Source organism: Phyllobates terribilis, unplaced genomic scaffold, assembly GCF_046119375.1.
Source record: "Phyllobates terribilis strain yellow unplaced genomic scaffold, ASM4611937v1 Scaffold_5__5_contigs__length_657084704, whole genome shotgun sequence".
Lineage (NCBI taxonomy): Eukaryota > Metazoa > Chordata > Amphibia > Anura > Dendrobatidae > Phyllobates > Phyllobates terribilis.
In genome coordinates this window covers 8,687,676-8,713,344 of record NW_027362765.1, presented here as the reverse complement: position 1 = coordinate 8,713,344, position 25,669 = coordinate 8,687,676, and the positions used below count along the sequence as shown (strand labels likewise).

General features: G+C 46.7%; 2 protein-coding genes and 1 long non-coding RNA gene across 3 annotated transcripts; 2 read left to right on the top strand and 1 right to left on the bottom strand.

Annotated features, from left to right (window-relative positions):
* Positions 1-378: 378 nt before the first annotated feature.
* On the bottom strand, positions 379-4,416 carry LOC141271750 (uncharacterized). Its single transcript, XR_012321930.1, has 2 exons — positions 4,300-4,416; positions 379-2,090 (listed from the first exon to the last, which is right to left on the bottom strand). It is a non-coding gene; the product is annotated as an uncharacterized lncRNA (long non-coding RNA).
* A 9-nt stretch (positions 4,417-4,425) lies between these two features.
* Positions 4,426-24,585, top strand: LOC141271743 (uncharacterized). The gene is made up of 7 exons (XM_073681841.1): positions 4,426-4,482; positions 17,812-17,961; positions 18,091-18,270; positions 18,353-18,476; positions 18,559-18,656; positions 18,842-18,932; positions 22,656-24,585. Exons 2-7 carry the CDS (start codon positions 17,884-17,886, stop codon positions 23,741-23,743), a joined length of 1,659 nt encoding a protein of 552 aa, XP_073537942.1. The 5' UTR covers positions 4,426-4,482; positions 17,812-17,883; the 3' UTR covers positions 23,744-24,585.
* Positions 4,776-17,273, top strand: LOC141270780 (uncharacterized). The gene is made up of 3 exons (XM_073680890.1): positions 4,776-4,789; positions 5,083-11,341; positions 15,466-17,273. The coding sequence occupies exons 1-2, from the start codon at positions 4,776-4,778 to the stop codon at positions 6,023-6,025; spliced, it is 957 nt and encodes a 318-aa protein (XP_073536991.1). The 3' UTR covers positions 6,026-11,341; positions 15,466-17,273.
* Positions 24,586-25,669: the final 1,084 nt, after the last annotated feature.

Sequence of the window (25,669 nt, the reverse complement as noted above, 5' to 3'; positions counted from 1 at the left end):
CTTGCAGAAAGAAGGATGGCAATCTCAGGAAGAGGAGGCGCTGGATTAACACTAGAGAAACCCATTGGAACGGGACCGCCCTGTAGGTGAGTCTAATATAAGGTTTTGTTTTTTTTACTTTCTGCAGATCGGCTTGGGGACTTATATACAGCATTCTAGGGCATACTGGTGGTGGTCGTACTTTATATGGGGAAAACCAGGTGACAGATTTCCTTTAAGCAGGTTTTCATCTATGCAGCTTGCACAAGTGAACTTCATTGTTTCAAAAGTGGGTTACCTGTCTAAGCCATGTTATTATAGTGCCTTTTACATGGTTTACACAGATGCATCATGGGCTTTTCCTGCCCTATGAGTAAAATGAAAGGCTAAAATACAATGTGAAAGCTCAATCAGAAATGTTTTATTTACATTCAGAACAGAAACAAATAACCATTACCACAGAAATCTCAAGCATTTAATGGTAGAAATAACATTTTATCATTATGTATAGAAATAATTCTAATTTTAGAAAAGAGCATTTATGGGAGGATTGTGGGTAAGGTTTTTGGCTTTGCCCCGACCCCTTGGCCTGCCTCCGGTGTCTGATGTCTCAGCGTCCTGGAAATGAGGTCATGATGCCTGCTTTGGATAGCAAATCAATAGCCTTGAAAAGCCCGGGAATAAGAGAAGGGTGTCTTTTGGGAAATTGGTCTCGAATATAAGGCAGTGTGGAAAATTCTATTTTGTGGCTGTAGTCGACAACATCTCAGACCCAAGCATTGTTGACTACTGAGAGCCACTCATCCCAGAACCAAAGGAGACGGCCACCCACCCTCCGAAACATCTCAGGTGGGAACACCGCGTCATACCGAAGAGAATCTGCTAGATCCGGGCCTGGCAGACCAGCGCTGGTGGGTTCGTTGATGCCAGGAGGGGGCTAGCCTAAAGGAAGGTCTCTTCTTTTCCTGGCGAGCCGGAGAGTTGTCCTTTTGGCTGCTGTTCTACACTGAAAATTTCTGAAAGGACGAAAAAAAAACTGGACTGTGCGTTTCTTGGGAGGAGGGCATTTGGCCCTCTGTTGCGGAAACAAAATACTCTTACCCCTCATGGCATTAGAGATCATCTTATCTAGCTCTTCGGAAAGGCGGGAGCCCTGGAAGGTGAGGCTGGTGGACTTTTTGGAAGCTGAATCCACGTTCCATGATTTCAGCTATGAGGCCATGTGGATGGTGATGTTGCCGCCTGCCAGGGCTGAATAGGACGCTGCAGGGGGGACACACTCTCGTTATAGGAAGTGAGGTGCTCCTCGGGAGGTGACATTGTGGGCAGACTGCAGTCCTGGAAGAGGGACCAGGTCTGACCAGAAGGAAACCTTTTGTTACAGGAGAAACATGCAAAATGAGACTCCCTGGGGTTAGGTATAGAGAGAAGAGAAAGAAACAGATGCTAGAGGGGAGCTAGGCTGTGGATAAAGAGCTGCCCCCGGTGGCAGAGGTTACTCAGACACTGCATCCTGAAGACCTTGAGAGGCTGAAGGTGGCGGTGATCCAGCAGAACCAGGCAATGAGGCAGCAGAGTTCAGGTGAGCTGAAGCAGTGTTATAAACTGGCGACAGAAAGATGGCGCCAAGTAGAAGGAGGAGAAAGAGGCAGTAACAGGAAAAACACGTGCAGGGATCTTGCGCACCAGAATGCAAAGTGTGCCCTGATAGGTGGAGGGCGGAAAGCGCTGGAGAGCCGGCGTGCGTTATTGTTTAGGCTGCTAGGGGTGTGGCCCGGCCACCGGAGAAAGGCTAGACTGAAGTCTGGATTTTTTTAAAGAAGTGCCGCAGGAGCCACTGGAAAACGTGGAGGTGGCGAATCGAGCACCCTCACTGCCTGCTAGGATATATCTATAGTGAAGAACCGGAATCCTTCTTCGCAGACCGATGATGAAGCTGGGCATGAGATAACCTGATCCTTCTGGATCTGGGGGGCGAGCCGGCAGAAGATTAGTGCCAAGGACAGTCTGCCAGGGAATCCCAAACACTCTTGTTGTGTTAGGGTCCTGCCTCGTAGACCACGGAGGATACAGTAGTGAAACAATTCCACTGTTGCCCTCACAAACAGTATCTGAAAGAAAAAGGGGAATCATTAATATATAAAAAAAAAAAAAAAAACCTACGGCTACATACACATTGCGTTCTGTGTCCCAGTCGGGATATATGTTCGAAATCCCCAGCAAAACGGGGTCTGACTTGTGCGCTGATGGGGGCCATAGACTGCAATGGTGATGGCTGAGCGAACATGCACTTTTTTCGGGAGTGTATGCCTACAGGAGGCGGACTCTCAGACACAGTAGATGTATTCCCAGACGGCAACACAGAACGCAATGTGAAAACATACTAGGGTAGAGATGGGCCTGGGTCCAGACCCATGTCTGCCTCCTACTGACACTAAGCTAAAACGGATTAGCTTCATGCCAGTTGATGATGCACCCTTCTCGGGAAGAGCTAAGTTTTTTTTGCATAGTGTCAGCAACATACACCCATGGTTTTTTGTGTCCCCCAATGAAACATTAACCCACCACCCCAAATCTCCCCAGTATTAATCCCCCCACATCAACCAGAGGGCCCCAAAGCATAAGCCCATCAAATCCCACCAGTCCTCCCCCCTTCAAGCAAACCCACACCAGCCGCCTCCCCAAGCATAAACCCCCACCCCAAATCCCAGCAGACTGCCCTCTACAAACATTATCCCCCCCTCCAGAGGCCCCAAAAGAGTGCACCATCATCCCGCCCCCCTTCCCCAGAGCCCCCACAGGCGTGCACCATCATCCCGCCCCCCTTCCCCAGAGCCCCCACAGGCGTGCACCATCATCCCGCCCCCCTTCCCCAGAGCCCCCACAGGCGTGCACCATCATCCCGCCCCCCTTCCCCAGAGCCCCCACAGGCGTGCACCATCATCCCGCCCCCCTTCCCCAGAGCCCCCACAGGCGTGCACCATCATCCCGCCCCCCTTCCCCAGAGCCCCCACAGGCGTGCACCATCATCCCGCCCCCCTTCCCCAGAGCCCCCACAGGCATGCACCATCATCCCGCCCCCCTTCCCCAGAGCCCCCACAGGCGTGCACCATCATCCCGCCCCCCTTCCCCAGAGCCCCCACAGGCGTGCACCATCATCCCGCCCCCCTTCCCCAGAGCCCCCACAGGTGTGCACCATCATTCCGCCCCCCTTCCCCAGAGCCCCCACAGGCGTGCACCATCATTCCGCCCCCCTTCCCCAGAGCCCCCACAGGCGTGCACCATCATTCCCTGCTTCCCCAGAGCCCACACAAACCCCCCAGAGCATGCTCTCAGAGCCCCCACAAACCCCCCAGAGCCCCTAGCATGCCCCCATAAACCCCCCAAAGCCCGCAGCATGCCCCCCGAGCCCACAGGATGCCCCCAGAGCATCCCCACAGAGCCCGCAGCATCCCCCACAGAGCCCCCAAGCATACATCCCACCCAGAGACCCCACAAACCCGCAGCATCCCCCCCAGAGCCCCCACAAAATGCCCCCAGAGCCCCCACGAGCACGCAGCATGCCCCCACAAACCCACAGCATCCCCCCCGGAGGCCACAGCATGCCCCCAGAGCCCACAGCATGCCCCCACAAACTCGCAGCATCCACCCAGAGCCCCCACAAGCCCGCAGCATCCACCCAGAGCCACCACAAGCCCGCAGCATCCACCCAGAGCCACCACAAGCCTGCAGCATGCCCCCAGAGCCCGCAAGATCCCCTACATAGCCACCACCAGCCCCCACAGAGCCCCCAAGCGTGCATCCCACCCAGAGCCATCACAAACCCGCAGCATCCACCCAGAGCCCCCACAAACCGGCAGCATCCACCCAGAGCCCACAGCATGCCCCCAGAGCACCCACAAACTCACAGCATCCACCCCGAGCCACCACAAGCCCGCAACATGCCCCCAGAGCATCCCCACAGAGCACCCCGAGCATCCCCACAGAGCACCCAGAGCCTGCAGCATCCCCCACAGAGCCCCCACAAACCAGCAGAATCCACCCAGAGCCCCCACAAACCTACAGCATCCCCCAGGCCCACATCATGCCTCCAGAGCCCCCACAAACCCATAGCATCCCCCAGGCCCACATCATGCCTCCAGAGCCCCCACAAACTCGCAGCATACCCCCAGAGCCACCACAAGCCCGCAGCATGCCCCCAGAGCATCCCCACAGAGCACCCAGCATGTCCCCAGAGCCCCCCACATAGCCACCACCAGCCCCCACAGAGCCCCCAAGCATGCATCCCACCCAGAGCCCCCACAAGCCCGCAGCACTGACCTCCTCCTGCAGCTTCACCAGCAGCTTGTCTCCCAGTCCCTCTGCATGAGGCTATGGCGTCTGCTGCTCAACTAGAACACGCCCGTAATGCACAGTCAGGACACGCCCCCCGGAAATGACATCATACCTGGAAGGAGCCCATATATTCTAGCATTTACCGTGGTGGTGGCTCTGCAGGTGGAGGTATGTGGAGACCCCATTACTGGGCGCAGGGGGCATTAACCCCTTCAGCACGGAGACTCTTTTGGAGTCTTTTGTTGCCCCTTTATAAGAATCATAAGGTTTTTGTTCTGTTTCCTGTAATAGATACATACGACCCAACTATGGAGACAGGAAGGGGGGAAACGTATTGTTCTCATAGTACAGGGCCCCTTTACTGCCCCACAGTGTAATGCCCCCATTATACCCCTTATGCAGGATGCATGATGCCCCCCACAGTGTAATGCCCCCATTATGCCCCTTATGCAGTATGTATGATGCCCCCCACAGTGTAATGCTGTGGCGTCGGCGTTCCTGCCTCCTGCTAGGCAGGGACGCCGTTCCCCTCACCTCTCCGCTCCGTGCCCGGCGTCCTCCTCCCGCTCTGCTGGCAGCGCGCGCTGCTTCCCAGCCACTGTGCTTAGGGCGCGCGCGCGCTCCCCCTCTCCCTCTCTTAAAGGGGCCGCGCGCGCCGTCCTAAGGAGTCCCCGGCCAATGGCCGGAGGACCTCACCATATATAAGGCACCTCCTCCAAAATGGAGGTGCCCGAGCAATGTTGTTGTAAAGCCTTCACTCTGCTTCAGCCCTCAGGTCCCGTTACCAGTTACCTTCCAGTCACCTGCCAGAATCCTGCTTGTTACCTGCCAGACACCTGCCAGATTCCTGCTTGATACCTGCCTGATATCCGCTTACCTGCTTGCAAGCCTGCGGTCCGACCGTCTGCCTTCCGACACCTGTCAGTCTGTCTATGGACCAGCCTGCCCGCTCACCTGGGAGCGCTCACCTGCTACCTGCCTGCTAGCCTACCTGGAGGCTCTGCCGTCACTTGCCGTGACCACCTGCCTGTCCAGAGACTCTTACCCGCTCACCTGGGAGCGCTCACCTGCTACCTGCCTGCTAGCCTACCTGGAGGCTCTGCCGTCACTTGCCGTGACCACCTGCCCGTCCAGAGACTCTTGCCCGCTCACCTGGGAGCGCTCACCTGCTACCTGCCCGCTAGCCTACCTGGAGGCTCTGCCGTCACTTGCCGTGACCACCTACCCGTCCAGAGACTCTTGCCCGCTCACCTGGGAGCGCTCCCCTGCTACCTGCCTGCTAGCCTACCTGGAGGCTCTGCCGTCACTTGCCGTGACCACCTGCCTGTCCAGAGACTCTTGCCCGCTCACCTGGGAGCGCTCACCTGCTACCTGCCTGCTAGCCTACCTGGAGGCTCTGCCGTCACTTGCCTTGACCACCTGCCCGTCCAGAGACTCTTGCCCGCTCACCTGGGAGCGTCCACCTGCTACCTGTCTGCTAGTCTACCCAGAGACTGTCCCTGTCACTTGCCGTGACTACCTGCCCTTCTACCCAGAGACTGTCCCTGTCACTTGCCGTGACTACCTGCCCTTCTACCCAGAGACTGTCCCTGTCACTTGCCGTGACTACCTGCCCTTCTACCCAGAGACTGTCCCTGTCACTTGCCGTGACTACCTGCCCGTCTTCCCTGGGAGCCACCCGCTTCCTTACAAGGACCGCCCCCTTGTATAGTTGCTCAGAGGTTCCGTCTCCCAGACCCCTTACAAATGCCACCATTATGCCCCTTATACAGTCTGTATGATGAGCCCCACAGTGTAATGCCCTCATTATGCCCCTTATACGGTATGTATGATGCCCCCACACAGTGTAATGCCCCCATTATGCCCCTTATGCAGGATGTATGATGCCCCCACACAGTGTAATGCCCCCATTATGCCCCTTATGCAGGATGTATGATGCCCCCACACAGTATAATGCCCCCATTATGCCCCTTATGCAGTATGTATGATGCCCCCACACAGTGTAATGCCCCCATTATGCCCCTTATGCAGTATGTATGATGCCCCCACACAGTGTAATGCCCCCATTATGCCCCTTATGCAGTATGTATGATGCCCCCCACACAGTGTAATGCCCCCATTATGCCCCTTATGCAGTATGTATGATGCCCCCCACACAGTGTAATGCCCCTATTATGCCCCTTATACGGTATGTATCATGCCCCCACACAGTGTAATGCCCCTATTATGCCCCTTATACGGTATGTATCATGCCCCCACACAGTGTAATGCCCCTATTATGCCCCTTATGCAATATGTATGATGCCCCCACACAGTGCAATGCCCCCATTATGCCCCTTATGCAGTATGGATGATGCCCCCACACAGTATAATGTTCCCACAGTATCGCCTGAGGTCCTGCAGTTGGAATAAGTCCTGAGGTTTTACTGTTGGAATAAAACCTCTGGAACATGGTTTTCCCTGCTCCCCTACATAAATACTCTTGAGCATGTATACATGCATGTAGGGGAGCAGGCCTTACTAGATATCGAGGCTTTGTATAGTAATATACCGCATGAGGATAGTATCAGATGAGTAAGACATTTCTTGAAATGGAGATCAATAGAGTGTAGCAGACATAATGACTTCATGGAGGATCTTATAAAATTCACTCTTACTCATAAATTCTTTCTTTTTGACAGGAAGTACTTCCCCCGAGCTCAGCGGTACTGTGATGGGGAGCCTCTGTGCCCCCTTGTATGCTAACCTTTTTCCTGGGCTGGTGGGAGGAAACCACAATATGCAGAGATGATCATAAGTGGTGACGTCCATATATTGGGGTGTGGTATAGATATATTGACGACATTTTTATTATCTGGTCAGGGACGAGTGAACAATTTCTTGAATTTGTCAGGAAACTCAACATCAATAGAGTGGGCCTGAGATTTACAACGGAGTTTAGGTATAACCCGTTGCCTTTCCTGGATGTACTAATCAAGAAAGAACTGGATGTGACCCTAGGGACACTCATCTACCATAAACCTACAAACACTAATAAACTATTGAAGTGGGATAGCCACCACCCCATCTCCCTGAAAAAAGAATACTCAATGGCCAATTTTTACGGTCGAGAAGGAAGTGTTCAAGTGTCACATTTTAATATACAGGCAATAGACATGAACACCAGATTCATGCAAAAGGTTACCCACAGTACATTTTGGATTCCGCACGATTGTGTACAGAAAAACGGGAGAGACAGACTCTTCTCCATACCTAACCAAGAGACCAAGAAAAAGATGGGATAACACGAGTAATAGGAACTGAGTAACCATATCTTTAATATCTTAACAAAACACTAGGATGTTCTTGTGGCCGACCTGGACCTGAAGGGAGCTGTGGGATCTCTTCCCACAATAACTTCCAGAAAGGGTCGGTCAATTAAGGACCATTTAGTGCATAGTGTCTATAAAAAACCTGCACCCAAGGGGACTTGGCTAGATAGAAGAATCTGTAGTTTTTTTTAGATGTGGAGAATGTTGTACATGTAATTGGATGAGACCATGTAAATCTTTCTCGAGTTCCTCCACCGGTAAAACTTTTTTCCAGATGGATTATTCCAACTGTAAAACCTCAGGATGGGTATATATGGCCATATGCACCTGCTCCCTAGATAATGTAGGCAACAAGACCAAGACGGGATCTATGAGGAGGGTGGGGGAGCATTTGACCAATATACGCCATGGTCGGGACACCCCATTATCGAGACACATGAACAGTGTACATGTACAGTGAACCCGAAGACATCTCCAATTGTATCATTGAGGTGGTTAAACCCAATGTAAGAGGAGGTGATCACAATAGATATATCCTCAAAAAGGAAAGTGAGTGGATCTCCTGACTGGATTCACTAGTCCCGAAGGGACTCTGAGCAAATTTCATATGCCTGTTTTGTGTGAATACAGCCCCATCCTGGATTACATTTTTGGGTTTTATACTCTACCCATTGCTACTCAGTTCCCTGTGAATGGGGTTCACATTTTGTTGTACTTTATCGAGATATCTGAGCTCCTATATCTGAATTATTTCTTATCACTTGTATATTCTACATTTACTATTTAGTAATTAACAAGTATGATGATCTGTGTGTATCTCTAATTATGCAATAGGGTTCAAATTTGACCATTTAGGAATATACTGTGAACCATCATCCAATATTTTTTGTAGTGATAAAGTAGATCTAAAAGCCTATTGCATGATGTGAGGATGTGCAATATGTGACGCTGAGTCACTTTTCACGGCCAGGCCGTGAGATGGCATAGTCAAGGAGTCCAAAGTCAAAAGCCAGGAGGGTACGTCATAGACATAGGGAAGAGGCAAAGGCATAGTCAGGTAACTTTCCGTTGGTCAGAATAGCAGGAGGATAGCAGATCAGAGCAGAAGTGGTCAGGCATCAGAAGATCAATACACAGAAAACTAAGGCACAGAGCCACAAACCTCACACTAGCTGAATGTACGTCTGGCAGAAAAAGCCCAGTTAAGTAACCTGGCAGTCACCTGGAATAATGAACACCTGAAGATAGCCAGTGCCTCCCAGTCTCAGATTGGACAGCCGAAGTGTCAATAAAAACACTGACAGCTTCAGCACGCCCCTGTACATGATTGGACGGCTGAGCTGTCAGTAACTGCATCCCGGACACAGTGAGGGGTGGAACCGTAACACAATACTTGTTTTTAATCTCCCATGACACTGATCTCAGAGACAGGACTTTTCTATATTGGTGGAATGCAATCCAAATTCATTATGCACTTCGGCGTGGAACGTATACTTCCGGACATGGGCAGTCGCAGATAGGAGACTGGGATGCTCTTCAGTGTGGAACGCACACATCCAGAGATGCGTAATCTCCGACAATGTTCCTAGATGCGCTCTGGTGTGTAACACATAACTACGGACATGCGCAGTCACGGGTACGAGTGGCACGGTGGCAATCAGTTTATCTGGAGTTTCAGTTAAAGCGCGTCACTTCCGGACATGCACACTAGGAGATGGAGATTATCGGACCTCTAGCCCATGGGAAGTAGCGCAGGTGCAGTACATTATTGTAGACAGCCTCCATTCTATATGTCCCATGACAATTCACCTCTAGGAATGGGAATGGGTCTCCTAGTCTGGGAGGGGTTTTGGATGAAGTTGAATATTTAAACATGGACACCTGGCTATTAGGCACACTCCTGAAGACGACATTCCTTTGTTCAGATGTTTTAGCTGCCTTTGATTCAGCCTGTCTCATCTGTTTCCCTTCAAGCCAGGACTCAAGTTTTTTATTTGTCTCAGCTATCTAATAAGTGAATCTGCACATATAAAGCATACAGTGTATCACTTCCTCACAGTAAGACTCTTCTAGTTGTCCATAGCAACCAATCAGTGCTCAGCTTTCATTTTACCTCAGCAGCTTCATTGTTGAAAGCTACAATCTGGTTGCTATAGCCAACCAAAAAGATCTTACTGTGAGGCAATTCTCAAAAATGAGGCCCCAGTTACCTCTGCAACAGCCGTTGCTATAATTACAGACTTTAGACCAACTTATCAGGTTTCCCCCCCTTGCGACTATATGGTTGCTGCCCCTTTAAGAGTGACTCTTTGGATGCAGTCTCTAACTCTTTGAGACCCTTTGGGCAAAAACTGTGGTTTTGCATTTGTGGCACCCCAGTGGTCCGGTTGACACTATGGCCTTGCCTCCCTCACAGGGGGTGATGCCATGCCTGGTTTACCAGCATACAACACTTTCCTGGCTCCAGACTAGAAAGGGGAGCTCCTCCCCTTCAAATTGGAATCTGGAGGCGGGGTTAGAAATGTAAGAGAATGAGAAGTCCTAATACTCTGAACAGCCATGTTAAACCTAGCAGCCATCTTGTTCAGAAGTTTGAGTAAAGAGTTTTGCAGCTAATGAGATGCATGTCCTACACATGTCCTAATCACAAAGAAGCGTTAAAATGATGTCACTGCCATTAGCAGGTATAGTGGTATACACAAAGGTTAATAGCAGCAGCTGCAGGTCAATGTGAGAGTAAATAAGTGGTGTTATAGGGTAATAAATAATGTTATTGTAATTGTGGTATAGAAATTAGGACAATATAGTTGTCAATATGTCATTTCTTAAGTAAGGACATAGGGATTTATGGATTTAATGGAGTTTGGTAAAAATACTCATGAATATTGTCATATTGCATTATCACATTGTTGTTCTAAAATGCACGTCCTCGCTGCAGTATGATGTTATCATGTATACGCCTTTTGCCGCAATATGTAGTTCCTTTGTTTAAGCTATGCATAAAAAGGCTCTGATATTGTTGTTCGGGGCCATTCCATTGCCATGCTATCGTCAGTCTACAGGCGGTCCACCGCCAAGGCCACACCATCGCCAGACTGAAGCCACACCATGGCCAGACCATCGCCAGATATCTCAATGCCGCTTTACTTATCTAGACACCTGCGAGTGTCAAGTGTATTTTCCCTGCCAGCTTTCTGAACTGTTCTGCCGCGTACCTCTGAATAAACTTCATTCTCTGCTTTGAAGAATTATCTACACTGTTTTCCAAGGCTCTTTCAGCTCCTAGTAAGGACTTTCTTACAATTGGCGAGCCAGCCAGGAGGAGCCGCTCATTGGAGCTGCCTTCAGAAGAACCAGAAGGAAAGGATTGTAGATGAGGAGCTAGAGACTGGAAGGGCAGAAAAGGCGTGGCACCACGTGTAAATCGCTCAAAGTAAGCCAGCCAGATAGAGGACATCTCGTGGAGCCCTTCAAGCCTGCCGGAATTGATAAGAAAACTATAAAAGCGAAGGACTATAAAAATATATGTGCAACCAAGAAGAAACCTCTACGTGAGTTATCTACAAGGACGTGAAGAAGACGTTGTGAGCCCGGTAGCATTGAGGCTTTAAAAGGCGGAGGGAGACGCCTGGCAAGCGTAGCGAGAGAGGCTGGAAACGCGGCCACACCTCTTTTGGTCGACTCAAGCCGGCAAAGGGTCTTCCAGACAGAGAGGTGTGAGTATCTAACTTTTGCTTAAATTGCACTTGTTAATACCAGAACAGAGAAAACGCGTCCTTGTAGTCCTCCAGTATGGAGTGGTTAGGAAAGCAGGCAGATAAGCATACTGGCACACCCTAGCTGGAGGGGGTTAATGTTAAATCCACATGGCTAAATTGTTTGCAGTGGTTAACAAAAGAAGGCAGGGAACTAGATGAGAAAGGGGCATTGGGTAAAGATAGTAGCTAAACAGTGGCTTTGTGTAAGAGAGTTATTGCTTTCTTCAGTCCATTGATAGATTTCCTGCAAGACAGCATGTTAATGTGATCACCCAGGGAGGGGCAGTGTTCAGAGAGAGAGTGGAAAAGCTGGATGAAACTCTAAAGGAAGCAGAGATAGTAGGGAAAGATGGGTATGAATACTGGGCTTTACAAATAGTCATTGATGAGATGGGAGGGGTAGTAGAGATTGACAGGAATAAGATTGAGGACAGTTGACATAGAATAGAAGAATGGACATTTAGAGAAACAGAATGTGGTGATAAGACATTGTCGAGGAACAGTTTAGAAAAGAGTTTATGTAATTTTTAAATAAAATACCCTTAGAGGGAGCTTTCAAGTCAGGAGTCTTGCAGAATACTGAATCTATTGATGATGTTGTAGAGATTTTGTTGATCGGTGATCTCCTTATCCTGCTGTGAATGATCCTAGGCAATATCAGCAGTATAGGGGTCTTCAGATGGTTAACCCTGTCTCTCAGGAGCCTTCTGCTATTGCTTTCTCTCCAGCAGCCCCCAGTTGTTCAGGACAGAGATCAATGTTATTCAGGGAAGAACCACCCCTCCTCATCTCCATGCTCTTTTAATGAAGGAGCTGCAGGATCATGAGGACCGGTTTCTTACTGAAGATCTCTTTGGGGTGGAGATGGGAGCTGCAGGATAGAAACTTTCTCAGATGGGGATGATGGATTTTTCGGGCTTCCCACTGCAGGTAACACCGACTGATAATATGCTTTCCCTGTTCCCCTTGCCTTCCTTGTCCCTTTTTCCCTGGGCAAGGATGGAAGACCTTATGTCAAAGGGAGAATAGAGGGACTGCCATGGGAAGACATCCTCATCGATACAGGAGCCTCAGTTTCAGTAACAGGACACAAATTGCAGTCACCCCCTGGACTGCCTGAGACTACCACTTTGGTAGGATTTGAGAGATCCTGTATTCAAGCAGTAAAAAAAACGTCCAGTTAACCTGAGATTTCAGGACACAGGGGGGATCGAAGAAAAGGGGTCTTCGATGCACTTTTTGGGTAAATCCACAATTATGGTCCACTATTCTGGGTACCAATGTTTTGGGACCAATGGGAATTATTGTTGATTTATGTAACAAAGTTCTGTGGCAGAACAAAGAAGCAAATATTTGTTCTATAATTGTACCTGTGGAGGAGGAGTTGGAGAGTCACAAATTACCCATTGCCAGTCTAGGTTTATGTACTTACTGATGAAAATGTTGATAATGATGTTCTTAAAAATGAATTGAAACAAAGGTTCCCTGAATCATGGACCTCAAAGAAAACTGATTATGTGTTAATGCAAACTCAAGTTAAAATTGATAATGAAGAGCCTGTCCAGTATCAGCACCAAATTCCTGAGGATGCAATTTCCTACATAAGGGTTGCGTTCAGTGAATTAGAAAAACAAGGTTTTGTTGTAAAAGGTAATTCTCCACGTAACAGTCCCATTTTACTTGTAAAAAAGGAAGATGGTAGCTTTTGCATGGTTGTAGACTTGAGACTTGTAAATAAGTACACTCCCTTAGCAGCTCACCTAGTTGCATCTGTCCCTGAAGTTATGTCACAGCTGAGGAGTGATAGTAAAGTGTTTTCTTGTTTGGATATTGCAAATGGCTTTTTCTCAGTACCCTTAACACCTGAATCTGCACTCCGCTTTGCATTCATGTTTGAGAATGTGCAATACTTGTTCATGCGGTTGCCCATGGGATTCCACAGTTCCCCTGAGTATTTCCATCAGGCATTGGCTCAGGTTTTAGAACCTCTTGGTTACAGAGACAAAGCCTTATAATATGTTGATAATTTGTTAATTCAAACTGTTAATGAATATGAACACAAAGAGACCCTTGAAACCTGACACGGGACACAAAATGAGCCTGACAAAGTACAATTGATGAAGTTAGAGGTTACATTTTTGGGTGTGTCAATTTCAGCAGAAGATAAAAAAAAATGCATGATAGGGATAATGCTATTCAACATGTTCCCATAGCAACTAATAATATTAAGCTTAGAAAATTTTAGGGTCTTATTCATTTTTCCAGAGAATTTGACTTTGCTCATCTGGCTAAACCATTGTATGATTTGTTAAAAGAAGTTGATAACGATTACGCCCCTGTCATTGTAGAGGGAGAAGCCTTGCAAGCTTTAGAAGGTTTGAAGCAAGCCCTTATGGCAGCCACTGCGTTAATCAGCCCTGACTCTTTCCAGCCCTTTTACATTCAAGCCCACACCGGAGATGTATCTATCTCCTCAGTGCTTTTACAAAAATGGCCCAAAGATAGTACTGTGTCCAGTCAATTCTATGCCCTGGGTTACTCTCCAGGTTGCTCACCCCGTGGAGTAAGGTTTTACTCCGTGCATGAAGCACTTACTGGCCGTGCACTGGACAATGAATCAAGTAAGACACATAGTGGGATTTGCTCCGTTAATTCTACAAACCCCACGTCAGTCTAAAAACTGTGTTGAAAGGAAAAGCCTTGGGGTAAATTCACAGAGAATGGCTCAATGGATCATTGACTTTGAGATCAGAGATTTACAAGTTGAAGTGGGTGAAAGATATCATTTAGCCCAGATGGTTCAGTACGCAGGAAAATGTCACGATTGTCAAGTTGAACAGGCTAATGTCACACTCTCCACCTTCGGAGCAGACTTTCAGGAGGGCGTTCCTTGTGCCTGTATTGACGGAGCTCGATACTGGTATAATGGATGCTATGCCACAGGTTATGCTGTATGGTTTCCCGATAAACAGTTGTTGCTGTAGTACAGACTCCCAGGTCACTTTTCTGCCCAGAGAGCTGAATTAGAAGCAGCTCTACAAGTTATTCCAGGGTTCAGCGAACCTATGAATATTTTCAGTGACAGTGCCTATATTGTTTCCTCCCTCACTTTGTATATAAATGTTACGGCCCGGAGGAGGATGGTTGATTCACAGAGCAAGCCCTTACAACATGAAGATTCTCAGACAAATTGTGCAGCGGGGCAAAGAATTCCCAAATTTATGGTCCTTTTGTAAAAATCAAAGGTCACCAAAAACTAACTCCTGACCCCCACACCCTTGGCAATGCATATGTAGATTACGCAGCCAAGGAAGCAGCCCTTACAGGGGAGGAAAAATACCCTCATTAAGTGATCGCTGCTGTTACTAAAAAGCCTCAAGAGCCCCCCCCCTCCCCCCTTGTTTTTTTCTCCTTGTGAGGACCTTATAAAAGCACAGGAGAAAGATGGAGACTCATCCTTGAGTTTCTGTCCATGGAAAAAGGGGAGTCTCTGTACTACAAAAGGGTTAATGACAAGCTTGTGCCTTACATACCAATGACAATGATCAAGCCCCTGATTAAATTGAATCATTCAGGACCAGAGGCTTTACTAGAGCTTGTACAACACAAAACATGGCATCCCCACCAGAGAGCTTTGTGTCATGAGATACATGATGAATGCCTTATCTGTTTACAGAATAATCCCAAAGGAAAAGGCAAGCCCCATCTCTGGAGAATACAAGTAGCGGAGGGTCCCTGGCAGTCTATTCAAATTGATTATATTGGTCCCTTCCCTCCAGCAAAAGGAGGTTTTAAATATGCCCTTGTGTTAGTCAACGTCTTTTTTAAATAGGTAGAGGCACTCCCAGCCACAAACAATACTGCCCTGACTATAGTTAGACTTTTGAGGAAAAATGTCTTCTCACATTGGGGTTTCCCTAAAATAATTGAAAGTGAAATTGCCCCACAGTTTTAGGAGAGAGCAAGGTAGCAAACCAAGGAACAAAGGTGTTAAAATTGTTCATTTTGATCAGTGTAGACTTCTTAATTATCTTACTGAGATTTCTGGTAAGGATTGATACTCCACCTTTTTTTCTCCCTAGGTCAGTCGAAGATTTTCATATTCGACTCCTGTGACCATGAACCTACCAGATGATCAGGAGAAGGTGTTTCACACTATACAGTGGGAATCTTATAGTGTGACAGGGGGAGAAGACCAGGAAAATCCGGAATCCAAAGAATAAGAAGAAAAAAGGAAGACACAGATCAAAAGACATAACTATTAGAGGACTTATTATCTTGGGACTAATACTGTAATGACTTTGTATTATTTTTTTTGCTTTTTTTAGGGAATTTTGCCGCTCCAGACACTAGTTTATAAAATGATGAATTACCGTAATAATCATGTTTATAATAATTCACATTTGCATATTACATCAATATAAAGTTGTACTCTGGAAAGAGTACAAGAGGGGGACTTGTAAGAGAATGAGAAGTCCTAATATTCTGAGCAGCCATGTTAAACCTAGCAGCCATCTTGTTCAGAAGTTTGAGTAAAGAGTTTTGCAGCTAATGAGATGCATGTCCTACACATGTCCTAATCACAAAGAAGCGTTAAAATGATGTCACTGCCATTAGCAGGTATAGTGGTATACACAAAGGTTAATAGCAGCAGCTGCAGGTCAATGTGAGAGTAAATAAGTGGTGTTATAGGGTAGTAAATAATGTTATTGTAATTGTGGTATAGAAATTAGGACAATATAGTTGTGAATATGTCATTTCTTAAGTAAGGACATAGGGATTTATGGATTTAATGGAGTTTGGTAAAAATACTCATGAATATTGTCATATTGCATTATCACATTGTTGTTCTAAAATGCACGTCCTCCCTGCAGTATGATGTTATCATGTATACGCCTTTTGCCGCAATATGTAGTTCCTTTGTTTAAGCTATGCATAAAAAGGCTCTGATACTGTTGTTCGGGGCCATTCCATCGCCATTCCATCGCCATGCTATCGCCAATCTACAGGCGGTCCACCGCCAAGGCCACACCATCGCCAGACTGAAGCCACACCATGGCCAGACCATCGCCAGATATCCCAATGCTGTTTTGCTTATCTAGACACCTGCGAGTGTCAAGTGTATTTTCCCTGCCTGCTTTCTGAACTGTTCTGCCGCGTACCTCTGAATAAACTTCATTCTCTGCTTTGAAGAATTATCTACACTGTTTTCCAAGGCTCTTTCAGCTCCTAGTAAGGACTTTCTTACAAGAAAGAGTTAGTGGAGAGGAGTTGGAGACAGGAGAACGACGAGGAAGGACCCGGGGAAGGGAGCTGTGTACAAGCTCGCCCCAGAGGAGAGAAGCGCAAAGGAACCGGACACCGGAGTCCGTGGTTGTGGGGCACTGAAGGCCCAGCAGCCGAATCCGGAAGGCAGGAGACTGCAGGTCTCCTGGCCCCACGAGACGCCCGGCGGCACAGCAGCACCATAGGGCCCAGCACCGCCACGTGGGAGCGACACTTAAGGAAGACCCGAGCTGCCAGCCATACGGGTGAGGAAGAGACGTTTTACTCAGGGACGAGGGCCGCAGCATAGCTTCAAGCAGCAGGGCCAAAGAGAATAGCACAGAGGGAAGGCCTACAACTCTACATGACGAGGTGGATCCCCAACTTGCTTCCAGGCCGCCCGGACCTCTACTACCAGCTAGTACCCGTGCCCCAGTCTGCCTAACTACCGCAAGTAAAGATAAAAGGAAACCGCCATTAAGCTGTGGACTGGTCATTATCTGCGGTATCACCTGCATTACACCGCATCAACAACATCCACCTACACAATTCTACATATACTGCCCTGGAGTTTAGCTCTGCCTGTGGAGAGCTGAACCAACTCTGCTGTGTGACCATCAGCTCCAGAGGATCCGCACCGCAGCGGCGGCCCCATATAGCCGCATACCTCAGGTGGCGTCACGAACATTATCTCTAAAAACTTTATTTCCCCTTTTACTTTCCCTTTAATTGACCGCCCTGGGTCACGGACCAGGTCACTGCCACCGTGACATCCCCAGCACCGACCGGCCCGGCTACTGAGTACCCCACGGCCCAGGGGGCGCGTCACATTAAACACACAGACACCCATTTTTTCCTTTATTTCTATAGAGCCTAAATTCTGGGGACAAATCTTGTCAAGGGGAAAAATTTTGAGGTTTCATGTCTGCAGTATTTTTAGTCTGATGTTAAAGACGGCAGAGCAAAATTTCACTCAAACCAGCTGAAAAATGTATTCTATGGGCTCCACACACAGATTTACTGCTTTATATATGTAGATATAAAGAAGAAAGCTAAATACTGTAAAATAATACATCTCATATGTTTCCCTTATTACCTCCAGTAATTGTATTATTACACAGGATTTTTATGATGTTACATCGGCTCATGTTCTTCTCATTCAGGTCCCTACAATATCGGATCCTCTCAGTGAAGATCTTCTATATAAGAGAATTTTCCAGATTTATCCATCAAAGATGGATATGCACAGAGACAGGATGGCGGAGAGGATATTACACCTCACCCTAGAGATCCTCTTCCGTCTTACTGGAGAGGTGAGAGATTCTGATGACGTCACATAACATCATTCTTATCTATGGGAATAACAGATGGACAGAACTGGAGAGGTGAGGACTCTGGAAATAAGTGTAGTGAGATTTATTAATGTGTCTCTCCATAACCAGGATTACACAGTAGTGAAGAAGACCTCTAGTGAGCGCTGTCAGGACACTGTGTCTGAGGGATGGAGAAGACCCCTGAGCCCAATCACGGGGCCTCCACCTCACCCCCTGATACATGAGAACATCAATGAGCAGAAGATCCTAGAACTCACCTTCAAGATGATTGAGTTGCTGACTGGAGAGGTGACACTGCTGGGAATTCTGGGATATTATACAGTAATGCTATGAAGGGATCGGGAGATGACGGTATCAATGTATGTGTCAGGTTCCTATAAGTTGTCAGGATGTCGCTGTCTATTTCTCCATGGAGGAGTGGGAGTATATAGAAGGACACAAAGATCTGTACAAGGATGTCATGATGGAGGTTCCCCAGCCCCTCACATCACCAGGTAATAGACAGGGCTAAATACACACGGCCTATAATTATTTGCATGTAAAGAATGAATTCAGTCCCTTATGTGTTTCCTCCAGATCTATCCAGTAAGAGGACAACACCAGAGAGATGTCCCCATCTTCTTCTTCCACAAGACTGTAAACAACAAGATCCCTATGTTCCTCGTAATCATCAGGTAGATGGAGAGAAGGTTTTATATGATCTCCCCTATGATGTGTAGACGGCTGTGAAAGTCTTGTTTTATCCACCAGTATTATATGCTCTATAATTGTGTCATGAGAATGGTGGAGATGGCAGGATTAGAGCTGATCATAGATGGGACTTCTCATCTGTCTGTGACTTTTACAATATTTGTTTCAGGGTGAAGATCAGACCCATATTAATACTACAGAGACATATGTGAGGGGTGAAGAGTGGTGTAAAGAGGAAATTCCTACATATGACTACGCAGGTGAGTAGTAACCACTAAATACAGAAAATAACAGATTTATCTCAGTCACCGGCTGCAGCTGTTTTATCATTCGTGTAGTCCGACCGTTTCACAATCATGTGATCACCATTTTGCCTCTAGACCACAACATTCTCTTAGGCTAAGTGCCCACGTTGCGGAACTGAAGCATATTTTTTACACTTCTCCCTGGCGGGAAAATCGCATGCGGATTTTACATGCGGTTTTCCCGCCAGGTAGAAGCGTTTGTGAGGCGTCTTTGCAGCGTCTTTGCATGCATTTCCGCATGCGGGTTATCAAGCACTTCTCCAAGTGATTTAAGCATCACTTGCAAAAAAGTGCTTGACAACTTGTTCACACAATATAAATCCATGCAACCGGCATGGATTTATATAGTGTGACCAAGTAATAGTTAAAAAAAAAGAATCAGAATGGTAAAAAATAAAAAAATAAAGTTTATACTCACCTACCGATGCATTCTCTGCCCCGTCCGGAGTCTTGAGCGGCTCACGCTGTTGTGTGCAGGACCTGCGGTGAAGTCATTGAGTCATGTGATGGGTCACATGACTCAATGACGTGGCAGATCCTTCACAACAACGGAGGGAAAACATCAGAAGATAAGTATAAACTTTATTTTATTCTTTTTTTTACAGGTTCTTTGGTACCCAGGTCTGGATGAGAGTCTCCTCTCCTCCAGACTTGGGTACCATCCGCACATTGATTCCGCATGCGGAAATGCAAAATTAATGAACATGCTGCGGATTTTTGACCGCAGCATATACGCTGCGGAAAAATCCGCAGCATGGGCATTGACATTGCGGAATGCCATTGGGGACCATGGGGTGCGGATATACATGCGTTTTACAAGCGTTTACGCTGCGGAAATTCCGCAGCATATATGCTTGTAATACGCAACGTGGGCACGCAGCCTTAGACCCAAAACTGTTCAAATGACTTCGGGCATTGAAAGCCCTCCTGTATAGAACTTACAACATGGAGGATCCCCTTACCCCTGGGATTGGAAGACGTTGACCATGACCTGCTCAGGTCTGTAAACTACAAAGCCAAATGACAGCATACGTAGAATGAGCTGAAACGTTAGAAAATCACTTGAAAAAAAATTATTATGATGAGCCTTTAAGAGAAAGTGGAGGGTAATGATGCTGTTGGCTTCCTAGAACCCTGATATCTTATTGGATGAATCTACCTTCTCTCCCTTCTGTGCGGCTGAATGTGCTCATATGGTCCCTACAAGACCAGGTCCAGTCTTTGCGACCAAACTTGGCTGTAATATACACCTGCAGAAGATGTGTTGGCATGCCTTGAGCCCTGGTTTCATGGATTCACTCCACGTCATAAATTCCATTATGTTTTCAATCCTAAGGAATTCGGATTACTGCACAATCTCTCCTGAAATGGGGGCACTAATACTTTCTCTACTCTCCTGAACGGAACTTATAGTAGCTCCAATGGTCCATAATACATGAGTGCATCTCCGGTTTAGTGTTGTAATTCTCTGCCGATACATACGTTCTTGATGAAACATGTTTTTTTATTCTATGTCTATTTGTTTACAGTTTTTCATTTTGTATGATTTGTGGTGGGATTTGCCTGCCTCACTTATGTGAGTCTGCAACTCCCTGATAGTCTTTAAAAAAAGGTCTCCATTGTCTCTTCCAAATGCCTGAGATCTAAATTTAAGACACCTCATCTCTGCACCATTATAAACAGTTCTATTTAGATGTCTAATATTTCTTCTTGAAACTAATCTGATAGAAAATATTGGCATTTTTTGATAATTTAGATTGCCAAGAGCCACCAAGCCCCTTACTCTAATTACCCCAGAGAGGTTTCACCACTAGTTACTCATCTCAATTTTTTTTTGCTGATGAAGACTGTTGAGTTTTTATTCATTTCAGGAGATGTGTTATTGTCTTTAGTCACAGTTTTGCCCATCACCATTTAACCCCTCTACATGGATCTGGAGTTACACAGAGACCCCTAAGCTTGGGCCACGGTGTTTCCTGCTGTTCTGTGGAGTGAGATGGGAAGAAGAATAGTCAGATAGCCGGGTCAGAATGAGGAGGGCAGAGAAAATACAAAATCAGAAGACACAAGAGTAGTCAGTAAACGGGCCGAGGTCACAACAGGAAACAAATACACAAGCCGGGAGATGAGCACAGAGGACTGAACCAGAGGAGAACAAGGCTGGATCTGGCCGCTTCCGGCAATATGCTTCCAGCTTTAGTAGGGTGCGGTGCTTTCCAAATGGCTGAAGCAGGGAGCAGATTACTCCAGCTGGACAGCACACACACCCATACTGCCAGACTGGATAGTACTACTGGTCCCAGGCATCCTAATCTTAGTGGCTGGACAGAGCCTGCGCCACCCAGAGCTTCTGGTTCTCATATCTCCTCCATTACCAGCGCCTCCTGCAGGATGAATAAGGCGGCTCCTGGTGAGAGAAGCAGATGTTGCAGGAGCAGATCCCAGAGGAGATGGGACCCACCATTTGCAGAAGCCCTAACATGACAAAATGGTAGCAAATGAGAGCAATAAAAATCCCCATAGTGACGCCGTTTTGGAGATTATAACCCTCAATGAATAGTAGAGACTATTATGACTTCACAGCCACTTTCCAGAAATTAGCACGCAGTGGATGTTGGAGAGTGAAAATTGCAAATATGTCATTTTATTACCCAACACATAGTATCCAGATTGTGCTCCAGGAGACACACACCGTAAATTAAGTGGGTTCTTCTCATTATAGTAATGCCAAATACATGGATGCTAAATGTGGTTTGGGCGCACTGCAAGGCTCAGAAGTGAGGGGGAGATTTGACTTTGGGAGAGCGGATATTGCTGGATTGGTTTATGGAAGCCATGTTGCTTTTCAAGAGCCTTTGAGCCACTAATAATGGGGAAACCTCTGTTTTTCCATTGACAGATGATGGACCTGAGTTGGGGACTTGTTTTTTTTGAGATGAGTAACAGTTTTTATTAGTATTATTTTTGCCTACATAATATTGTTTGCTACTTTTTTATTCCATGTTTGGGAGGCAGGATGAACAAACAATTGAACACCACGATCCATTGGTTCATGCTATGAGGTTTTCTATTAGGCCGGAGTCACACCAGCGTATGGTATCTGATACAAGAGCATCAGATGTGATATGCTATTGACCCTCTGCTCCTGCTCTGCAGCGATCAGGAGCCCATAGTCCTGCTACTGTGCTGCGATTTTCTTGCATGAGAAGACCGCAGCACAGGTGCAGAAGAGATGGAGAAAGTATTTTCTCCATCTCCTCCATGGTCTGACCCGGCGTATATCGGACTGCACTGGGTTGACATCCATGTGCAGTCCGTTGTTTCACTCGCACCCATAGACTCGTATGGGTGCGAATGAATCGAGTATCGCTGCTAATCACAGCATCCTGTGATTGTTTTCTCATGCCGAATCAGCATGAGTAAATAATCGCTGATCTGAGCTGGCCCATAGAATAACACTGGCCCGAGTGCTATGCGATGTTTTATTGCATAGCACTCGGCCATGTTATACAGTAGTGTTACTCCGGCCTTATACTGTGAACTGTCATTGTCTTGGTGAATAATTCAATATTTTTACATAACTTGGCATTTCTACTGACAGTTTAAGTAGAAATGTTCAAAAATATAAAATTCGAGGATATTTTAATCAAAAATAATAATTTGTTTTATTCTTGGCAGATGACTGTACCAGGAGATCAGAGGGACAGCTGACATCTTCAATTTTTAAATCAGATGATCTTGAGATCCCACAGGATACAACTGAAGTGAATGCCATTACTCCAGATATACCATCATCCCTTCACAGCAAACATCAACCATCTGATCCTATGAAACAGGTCCTGTCTTCTGATTCATTACCGACTACTAAGGAAAATCAAAGTCACGAAATAAGCATTAAAAAACAAACTACTGGTAAAGCTAAGAAGCCATTGTCACAGTCAGAATATGGAAATAGTTTTCCCCTCGAAAAGTCTTTTCTTAAACATCCAAAAATTCACACAACGAAGAAAATATTTTCTTGTTCCACTTGTGGAAAATGTTTTAACCAGAAATTAGGTCTTGTTAAACACCAGAGAAGTCACACAGAGGAAAAGCCATTTTCATGTTCAGAATGTAGGAAATATTTTAAGCAGAAATGGGATCTTGTTATACACCAAAGAATGCACACAGGGGAAAAGCCTTTTTCATGTTCAGAATGTGTTAAATATTTTACATGGAAATCAAATTTGTTTCAGCACCAAAGAACTCACACAGGAGAAAAGACTTTTTCATGTTCAGAATGTGGGAAATTTTTTACCCGGAAAGTGAATCTTGATATCTACCAGAGAACCCACACAGGAGATAAGCCTTTTTCCTGTTCAGAATGTTTAAAATGTTTTAATTTTAAATCGCTTCTTGATAGACACCAGAGTACCCACACAGGGGAGAAGCCTTTTTCTTGTTCAGAATGTGGAAAATGTTTTAACCAGAAATCAGATCTTGTTATTCACCAGAGAACTCACACAGGGGAGAAGCCCTTTTCATGTTCAGAATGTGGGAAATATTTTACATGGAAATCAAATTTGGTTCAGCACCAGAGAACTCACACAGGAGAGAAGCGGGGGAGGTCTGACAAGGTTACGACTTGGAAATGTGACTTGACGAAGTTAGTGACAATGACAGATGGTAGGTTCCTAAGGAATGGGCTAATGTTGATGACTAATGTTCCAGGGGCTGAGCAGCACAAATGTCAAGTACATGGTCTCGGTGTGAACTGTGGGTTATAATGTGGTTGTGTATCTTATGTGTTCAACCCCTCAAGTTTGAACAGGGGGGGATATGTAATGCAGCGGCTTGCTGTATTGCTAAAATGTCCAGGGAGTGTGTTCTGGCTGACCATTTTCCTCCCCCTCAGGTGACTGATCACATGACTGTGACATCATCACAGGTCCTGTGTGCACAAAAGGATATATAAATCCTGGTGGTTTTGAAATAGTAGAGAGTGAGAGGCCTGGTGATGCCTGGAAGGCAGAGACTGGATCCCTGTGTCCCGGACACCAGTAGCCTTGGAAGGCAAGAGGCTTGGTAGGCCTGGAGTGATGCCTGGAAAGCAGAGGCTGGATCCCTGTGACCCGGATACCAGTAGCCTTGGAATGCAATCGGCTTGGTAGGCAAGAGGCCTGGAAGGAAGGGGCTGGATCCCTGTGTGTGTGTGTGGGATACCAGTAGCCTTGGAAGGCACGCCACCTGGAGACTACGTCTGGGGAGCCTTAAAGCCACAGCTGTGGCAGAACAGAGCTGATAGAAGCAGCTGAGACCCGGCAAAGGTAAATCTGCGCTATAAATGAATATTGTTGCTGTACCTTGCTGAAGTCTGTATTTGAAGCCAAGTGGGCATAGCTGCCACTGGAAAGGCTCTAGGATACATGTGTAACATTCCTGCGAGCTACTAAGATGGACTGTGTTATAAGCGGTTTATGATGTGTAATAAACTGCTGAACTTCATATTACTGGAAAATGTTGCATGTGTGCTTTGCTTTAATTGACCCGGTGAAGTGAGTGCCCCCAGCATGATGAATAGTGCTACCTTACAATATATATACAGTACAGACCAAAAGTTTGGACACACCTTTTCATTTAAAGATTTTTCTTGAAGGAGTTCCCAGAGATGCTTAGAACTTGTTGGCCCTTTTTCCTTCACTCTGCGGTCCAGCTCACCCCTAACCATCTCGATTGGGTTCAGGTCTGGTGACTGTGGAGGCCAGGTCATCTGGCGTAGCACCCCATCACTCTCCTTCTTGGTCAAATAGCCTCCCTTACTCAGCCTGGAGGTGTGTTTGGAGTCATTGTCCTGTTGAAAAATAAATGATGGTCCAATTAAACGCAAACCGGATTGAATAGCATGCCGCTGCAAGATGCTGTGGTAGCCATGCTGGTTCAGTATGCCTTCAATTTTGAATAAATCCCCAACAGTGTCATCAGCAAAGCACCCCCACACCATCACACCTCCTCCTCCATGCTTCACGGTGGGAACCAGGCATGTAGAGTCCATCCATTCACCTTTTCTGTGTCGCACAAAGACACGGTGGTTGGAACCAAAGATCTCAAATTTGGACTCATCAGACCAAAGCACAGATTTCCACTGGTCTAATGTCCATTCCTTGTGTTCTTTAGCCCAAACAAATCTCTTCTGCTTGTTGCCTGTCCTTAGCAGTGGCTTCTTAGCAGCTATTTTACCATGAAGGCCTGCTGCACAAAGTCTCCTCTTAACAGTTGTTGTAGAGATGTGTCTGCTGCTAGAACTCTGTGTGGCATTGACCTGGTCTCTAATCTGAGCTGCTGTTAGCCTGCCATTTCTGAGGCTGGTGACTTGGATAAACTTATCCTCAGAAGCAGAGGTGACTCTTGGTCTTCCTTTCCTGGGGCGGTCCTCATGTGAGCCAGTTTCTTTGTAGCGCTTGATGGTTTTTGCAACTGCACTTGGGGACACTTTCAAAGTTTTCCCAATTTTTCGGACTGACTGACCTTCATTTCTTAAAGTATTGATGGCCACTCGTTTTTCCTTACTTAGCTGCTTTTTTTTTGCCGTAATACAAATTCTAACAGTCTATTCAGTAGGACTATCAGCTGTGTATCCATCAGACTTCTGCACAACATAACTGATGGTCCCAACCCCATTTATAAGGCTAGAAATCCCAGTTATTAAACCTGAC